This window comes from Cololabis saira, chromosome 2, assembly GCF_033807715.1.
Source record: "Cololabis saira isolate AMF1-May2022 chromosome 2, fColSai1.1, whole genome shotgun sequence".
Classification (NCBI taxonomy): Eukaryota; Metazoa; Chordata; class Actinopteri; order Beloniformes; family Belonidae; genus Cololabis; species Cololabis saira.
This window is the reverse complement of record NC_084588.1, coordinates 36998687-37006802: the sequence shown is the minus strand read 5'-3', so window position 1 is coordinate 37006802 and position 8116 is coordinate 36998687. Positions and strand designations below refer to the sequence as shown.

General features: G+C 39.4%; 1 protein-coding gene across 1 annotated transcript; it reads right to left on the bottom strand.

The window, feature by feature from the left end:
* Positions 1–2001: 2001 nt before the first annotated feature.
* Positions 2002–7938, bottom strand: cry5 (cryptochrome circadian regulator 5). The gene is made up of 11 exons (XM_061744860.1): positions 7838–7938; positions 6605–6826; positions 6283–6477; positions 6073–6191; positions 5316–5470; positions 4969–5109; positions 4678–4845; positions 4429–4569; positions 3906–4057; positions 2448–2668; positions 2002–2355 (listed from the first exon to the last, which is right to left on the bottom strand). Exons 2-11 carry the CDS (start codon positions 6814–6816, stop codon positions 2291–2293), a joined length of 1569 nt encoding a protein of 522 aa, XP_061600844.1. The 5' UTR covers positions 6817–6826; positions 7838–7938; the 3' UTR covers positions 2002–2290.
* Positions 7939–8116: the final 178 nt, after the last annotated feature.

Below are 8116 nucleotides of genomic sequence, written 5' to 3'. Positions count from 1 at the left end.
TAGTAATGATGCAGCTAATAAACTTGTAAGACCCTTTGCGGTGTTAATATGACAAGAGATATGAGAGGAGGTTGACTCCTTTCCAACTTGCCAGCTGACTCTTTTCTTGTCTTTAAACAATTAATGTGGTGAGTGGGAAACAGTTCTTTGATGCTGATGCTTGCAATAAATACAGTCCAGGAGATAAATCACTACCATTAAAGCTCCACGCAGCACCAGCTGCATGGGAACACGCTGTTCTAATTCAGCAGGGATTTTACAGTTCCCAGGTCCAAGATGGTTTGAGTGCTGAGATGTCGACACGGACAACTGTGGAGTTGTCAGTGGGGACGTCAGTGGACAACCAGGGAAGCTTAGTTACTGTGGGGAGTTCCATCAAAGGTAAATGAAAGTATCTGAAACTGGGCTCAACTTCACTTCTAGGTAAACAAAGTTTATTTGTATAGCACATTTCATGTACAAGATAATTCAGTGCTTTACTTTTTTTTTTTTATCCATTAAAAAGTCTTGAATCTGAAGATTATTAATGTTTTTCCCCCCAGTATATTGGCAATAAATGTGTAACTGACCTAAATGATTCCAAAGACACCTCGTTAGCTCTGCTGTGATAAGCTTATTGGCCGAGTGGCCCGGAAACACACTCTTACGAGAGTACGCTGTTGGACAGCAGATTGTTTTGATGTTTGATGTCTCTGTGGAAACTGAGCTTGGCTTTGTACAGCCGTCTGCCCCAGTGCTGAGGTTGTGACATCATCCTCTCGATATTCACACCGCTGTCAGCTCCAAGGAAGCAGAAACAGGAGAACACTTGACCACCAAGAACAGCTGTGTGTCCCGCACACACAGACACACACACACAGACACACATCTTGCCTTTATGTGGCACTGCACTGCTCCCGTTGCCCTCTGCCAATAGAAAGTACAAAATAAAACCCACACAACTTGCTGTTCTACCCTGACTTGTGGATCTTTATACATATGGTCATTACTCTGCACGGGGAAAAATAAGACCTTAGGCTGATATAAATAATGAAAGTTGCATTTTATTTTTCAAATAAAAAAAAAAAAAATAACAAATGCACTTTGCCATCAAAAATGCCTGAACAAAGGATGGTTTTAGGATTTTACGTAGGGGCATTAAGAATAACAAACTTGAATTTAATATTTAAAAATAAGTGGTTTATATTTCCAGTAATTTAATCCATAAGATTTGTATGAAGATTTTAAACAAGGATGGTAGAATACTTTCACGTCCTTGTTGGGTGTATTTGTTTCAGACGCAGTATGACAGATTGGTGTAGCAGGCAGAGCGACAGCGCCCTCTAGTGTGGAAAAAATAAAGAAAAGCAGGCTTGATTCAGGCATTACTGTTGACAGACTTCCAATTATCATTTTGAGTTTTCATTAAAAGCTAAAAAATATGCTAAATTGGTTAAAAATACCTTTGTAAAAACATGATATAGAATATAAAAGATTATAAGTGTAAAGTATTTATAAATGTACAAAAATGTCCTGCAACCAAAGCCATGACAAGATTCCCAGTGTGTGATTCTCACAGACCAGTTATCAAGCGTCATTTATGTTTTAGCAGTGATCTTAAAACTGTCAGAACACTATGATTTTAAACATACTGAGGGATGTGTATAGATCTAATCAACCTATGAACCTGCATGTAAAAACCATTCCTTTTTCTGCTTGCAGAGTTATGCATATCCAGCATATATATATATATATATATATATATATATATATATATATATATGCACATATACATGCATGCATACTGCTCAAAAAAATAAAGGGAACACCTTACATTGTGTTGTGTATTTTGATCAGTGTTAATATATGTTTATTATGAAGTCATAAACTTGTAGAAAATGTAACTTAATCTCCATTATCCCCTAATAAATGTGTCTTTGTAACCCAGTTATCCTAATAGTCACCTTTAAAAATTACAGTATCAAGAAAAAGAATAACGGAGACACAAATATCAAAATGTGTAATTGTACCTAATAATGTTTTTTTTTTGCTTCCTTGTTCTAAAACACCTCACACGCTGATGACAATCGAATCATTTGAATCATATGTATTGAGCAGGGAAGTATCTAAATCATGCAGGACAGGAGCCCTAGAGGACCGGACTAGACGAGGCCGGCTACAGCAGAATGCTTGCACAGATAAAGCTTTCAACTTGTAATAAAAGTAAAACCTGGATCTCTGTGACTTGTGAAGAAGCTTTTTTTGGTGATACAGCCATTGAATGCCCAAAGAGTTGACACCAAGTTATATACTACTCCTTTTTCCTTTGCTTCTTCTGGAACATGTCAATAACAGATGGAGCCTTGCGCTTTACACCTGGGAGGAAAGCAAAGATAAATACATGGTTAAAAAAAATTTGATCTATAACAAACACCAAGTGCTTATAAAACAAATGCTTAAGGCAATACCTTGCTTCTTGGTAGGTGACTCGGGGCTCGCTGAGGATCGCTTAGCATAAGCCTGCTTCATCCTCTGAATGTTTTGCTTTTGAATCACTTCATGCTGTACAATGGGACGTGGGTAGTCTTCGCCCAAAATACACCCTGCTGCCTGCTGGACACTGCGCGGAGCTTTCCACGGCTCATAAATGTACTGTGCAGGGAACTTCTTCAGAATGGGAAGATACTTTCTGAATATAGAGGGAAGGAAATAACTATAATTAAAAATACATATTTAACCCAATTTCAGGATGCCAGCAGGGATCTAGCAGACATCTATACAGACAGGTGGAAACATGCAGTGGGATGATCAGGAACTGCAGGTCAGCGTGCAGCTCCTGGAGCTCTGACCTACACACATGCACAGAAGAGAAAAGGATTGGACAGACCAGCACAACAAACTACAAGAACAATGATAGTTAGGGTTTGGGTACTTATAATTAATAACTGAGAAAGCACAGAAAAGAAGGGTGTGAGGTGCACCGTTCAGTGGATCATGTTGGTTACCCCCTGCAGCGTAGGCCTATAGCAGCATATCTACAAGGAAGCTACTGTATGTTAGTCATAGTCTTGTCCTGTAGCTGCAGCTATGACTACTGGCACACACTAGATTTACACCAACTACAGAAAATCTACTACTATTACTGTGATCTAGAGAACAAACACACCATTTTGCCCGGGAAGCAATTAGGTGGTTCATCTTGATTGCCATTCTGGGGCTTGTCCACCTCTGTAGCCACTACACTACCACTCCCCCCTACATTTGGATACTCTAGGAACTACGAGTAAACCTGCACTCTGACAACAGAGAGATATATTAGGAACATAAGGCTCTATCAGGTCTTGCAAATATTGCGAAGCTAGGCCGTTTTTGGCTTTATACAAAATTAATACAATTTTGGATGGATTTCGTTTTACGGAGAGCTAATGGAGGGAGGCTAACACTGGAGAGACGTGGTCTCTCTTGTTGATTCCTGTCAGCATTTTGGATCAGCTGGAGCCTATTCAGCAAATTACTTGGACATCCTGCTAATAACACATTACAGTAATCTAGTCGAGAAGATACAAAAGCATGAATTAGTTTTTCCGCATCACTCTGGGAGAGGATGTTCCTAATCGCTGCGATATTACGGAGATGGAAAAACGCTGTTTTACAAACCTGAGGAAGTCGCTAAAGCTGAAGGGAGGTCAGTCAGTCAATCAGGACAGTGCAATAACTTTGTGCAATATTACATAACACTTACCGGTATTTCTTTTTTATCCATATAATTTTATTTATGGCACTGCACTTTTTATTTTTATTTTTTGAATTTCTATTTCTATTTTTATCTTTCTAATCACACCGGGCTTTCCCCAAAACATCTATCAATTGTAAATAAAGGCTATGTCGTTTTCTGAACACCACAGAGACAACCAGCAACATCTTACTTGATGTAGTCGCCATTTTTGTCTGTCTTCTTTCCGAAGGCCACTGGAGAGTAAACCCTGAAATACTGGTGGAAGAAGGTGCTCGCTGACAGCCACTGCCAGTTCCCAGCATTCAGAGCCCAGTCTCCATCCAATAACAGCTCCTCAAACACCTTCAGATTGAGGAAAGAACATGTTAAACTAGTACTCTCTTGACAATATAACACTAACTATAACAATAACAGACTTGTAGTGAGTTTTAAATATAGCACTATTTCTTTACTTCATCAAATCGTCTCTTTGTTAGGACTACACCACCCACAACACACTCAGATGGATATTCTTACCCATCAAGACAGCAGATGCTGATATAACTCTGATCATATGCAACTTACTTACGTGATTTCTACAGTATCGTCACATTCAAGTATTTTAGTGCCACATGACTATACTACAAGTCAAATGTGAGTAATTCTGGTTGTTCTCATAAAAAGTTCTGACGGAAAGACCATTTTGCAGAAGGCTCCAAAACTAATTGACAAACCTTCTGCCCTTCTTCCCAGCTGATCCACAGATCTCCCCTGGTGAGGAAACAAGCAACAGCATGTCTGGCCAGGTGGTGGATCCAGCCTTCTTGTCTAAGCTGAGTCATGATGGCATCAATGAATGGGAAACCAGTCCGAGACTTAAAAGATACACAACACAATACTAAATCAATTATTCATGACAAAGGAGGGAGAAAAAAAAAAACAACCTCTGTGACCGATTACATTTCACTTTTCAACCATAGTACCTCTCTCCATGCAGAAAGATATTCAGGGTTTGTGTCCCAGTCCACCTGAGTACACACATGGTTCCCCTCCATCCTGTTAAAATTAGGGATACCAACACTGGCAGTATAGAAGAACTCTCTCCAGAGTAACTGGCCATGAAGGGAAACCGGCGGATCGGAGTGCTTTTTCTGCATAAATCACACAAGACGGAATAGGATGAGAAAACTCATATTACAGAGTTTGAGGTCATGAATTTTTGCAGCTTCATTTAAGTTTCATTAGATGCATTTGCACAGTGATTAGCCACTCACCCCCCGATAGACCTCAGTGAGCTTCCACCAGAAGGTTCTGGCCGACAGGCAGCCGAAGGTGAGATAAGGACTGAGGACAGTGGTGCTGGGGCTTAAAGAGTTTGGGGAGGTCTGAGGCTTCTCAAAGCCACACACCCATCCCTGAGAAAAGGAAACCAATGAAAAGTGATGATCAGAAACTTATTTTATCAGTCAGAACAAGGGTTTTTCATTAAACCTCATAAAATAGCTAGTGTGTGCGTTCTCCTCTTTACTAATCCAACATGAATTTTGCTGATTCTTATCAAAGTTCAAACCCTTCAGACCTGCAGTTAAAGATGACTGGTGAACGTGTGGGAGCCACCAACCGTTTTTTTCATGTGTTCATCCAGTCTTTCCAGGGCCTCCTGTTCTCCCCCTGGAAACATCTCCTCTCCAAGAGATGTGGTGTCCAGACCGAGCTCTTCCAGGGAAGGAATCCCGTATTGCTCCTCATCTTTCCCTGAACAAGGTGTCTTAACATCTTTGACAGAAAAAAAATGTATTTACTCTCAATTGCTGCTAAAATCTTACATTTACCGTATTTTCTGGACTATAAGCCGCTACTTTTTTCATAGGTTTTGAACCGTGCGGTTTATACAAAGGTGCGGCTATTCTGTGGATTTTTCTTCCACCGCTAGGGGGAGTGCTAACCGGAATTAGAATAAAAACTAAGAAAAAATAAATGCAAAGAAGAATACACTACTTCTTCTTTAGCAGATTTCAAACAGATAAATAAATACCGGTTATTTTCTCTTGGTTCTATTCCGTTTTAATCAGCAAAGTTGCTGCCGTGTTAAAAGACACTGTTAGGAAAGGATCTATTTAGGTACAAACATGTACATCATTTACAGTTCAGAATCCTTCTGTACATGTAGTAAATATGTAATCTAACAACAGAAATATCTGCGGCTTGTATATCTTTTTTTTTTTTTTAAATAGAGCAGATGCGGCTTATATACAGGTGTGGCTTAAAGTCCAGAAAATACGGTATACATCAGGCAAATCCTGGAACACAACACAGTGAAATTGTTATTTCCAAACAAAAAAAAAAAAAATCTATTTTAGAGACCAATGGTTGTCTACCTCTCATGTCTTCCATGGTTGGGGCAGGAATTGGTTTCTTTGGTTGACCGAGCGCTTTCAGTACTACTTGGAAACGGTTGTAAGTAAGAGGAGGCTTTCCATTGTTTTCCTCAATTATCCTATGAAGATAAAAAACAGCAAAATAAAGCATAAGCAACAAAGAACATCAGTGGGTGAAAACGTTCTGTACATGCTCAATGAGAGTAATACCTGTCTATATCATGAAGAGTATGTGAGACTTTGTAGATGACATCAATGTTATGTTCCTTAGCCAGCTCTGTCACGTTTTTGTCACGGCTCAGGCTGTAGGGCTCCGTGTCGTACTCGTAGGTCAGCTTTGTCACATTCCACTTGTTGAACAATTTGGGGAAGACATCCTCGGGCTTTCCTCTCACAACGAACAGCCTGAAGGAGTCAAACGCACCAGCTAGAAACTCCAGACTTGCTTTCATGCTACAATTATGAGTTCAGCGCAATGAAATAGCACTCAGAAATGTTAAAAGCAGTTTTAGGAATGTGTGTGTGTTTCTACCTAGAGTTGAGTTTCCTCAGGCTCGAGTCCAAGTCTCTGAGACACCCAATGAGGAACCTCCAGCGGTTGGTACCCACATGGGTGTTGTATTGGTTAGGGTCCAGGATGAAGACAGGGTAGAGCTCCTTACAGTCTCTCAGAGCAGCCATCAGAGCTGGGTTGTCATGCAACCTGAGTCCCTTACGGAACCAGTGAACACATGTATGAGCCATGAGGGTGGATCTGTCAAGGTAAACATGACACAAATTATTTTCAAAGTGTGAAAGGAACTAAGAAACTACACAAGCTCCAATCTACCGCACTGAAGTTAGTTTTAATTTGGATATTCGGTCTGGGTCCGTGAAATGTAGTTTATTTTAACTTAAAAAGTTGGCATTTCTAATGTGATTCCATCAGCCCCACCTGTTAATAAGTTGGATAACTTCTGCTTGTGCAGAGCAGAGCTTTTATTCTGAAACTGAGGAGCTCAGGTGACCTTGCTACAAAGTACTAGAGCAGGGGTGCCCAATCCTGGTCCTCGAGAGCCCCTATCCAGCATGTTTTAGATGTTTCCCTGCTTCAGCACACCGTGATAAAAGTAGCTGTTTCAACAATAGAACTGTCCAGACCTTTATGACAAGGTAATGATGACGAGTAATTTGAATCAGGTGTGAGGAAGCAGGGAAACATCTAAAACAGAGAGACAGTATGACAAAGAGAGAGTATGGAGGACCAAAACTAACATAATTTAAAATAAAAAGTAGAAATATATATATATATATTGTTTTCCCTCAAACCTGCATTTTTGCAAAGAAAGGTGTTTAGATTTTTTTCCTTTTCCTTTTGTATTAATTTTTATATGTACATTTTGGCGTTTTAGCTCAATAGCTTTCAGGTCATGTGATCAATTGACTGAAAATCATTGTTGAAATTCAACAATATAACACATGTATGTATTACATATATATATATATATATATATATATGCAATGCATACATACATATATATATATATATATGCATACATACACATATGCATGCATACATACATATATATGTATACATACACATATATATGTATACATACACATATATATGTATACATACACATGTATATATGTCTTTTCAGGGACCAACGTGCAATGACCAAACGACAACAACAAAAGAATTGAAGTTAAACCAAAAAACAAACAAGAAGAAGAAACAAGAAGTTCAACCAAAAACATGCAAAAAGCTTTTCAATGTACAATTTACCTTTGGTGAGTCTTAATCAAAGTTCATGTCCGCTCTGTTCCTGTTTTGTACCTCGAAAATGCATCAGTTTGGTAACAAGCACGTTGACTGTGTTACCAAACGTGAAACTAGTGTGTTACGTATCTGTAAAAGCCAATCAGACGGTGGTAAAAGGACACGTGGCTCGGCCTTCGGCAGTTCGTCAGTTCAGCCACCAGATGGCGGTATAACGCAGTCAATGTATCATGTTAACGCTTTAAAGTTGCTCAAAAACCTCGTCTGTTGTCGAGAGATATCGTC

Coding starts and splice junctions, on each gene's coding strand:
- cry5 (XM_061744860.1), bottom strand. CDS start 6,816: ATGGCTCATACATGTGTTCACTGGTTCCGTAAGGGACTCAGGTTGCAT. Junction 6,478..6,604: donor CTGAGGAAACTCAACTCTAG/GTAGAAACACAC, acceptor TGACTCCTTCAG/GCTGTTCGTTGTGAGAGGAA. Junction 5,110..5,315: donor ATGAACACATGAAAAAAACG/GTTGGTGGCTCC, acceptor TCCTTTTCTCAG/GGATGGGTGTGTGGCTTTGA.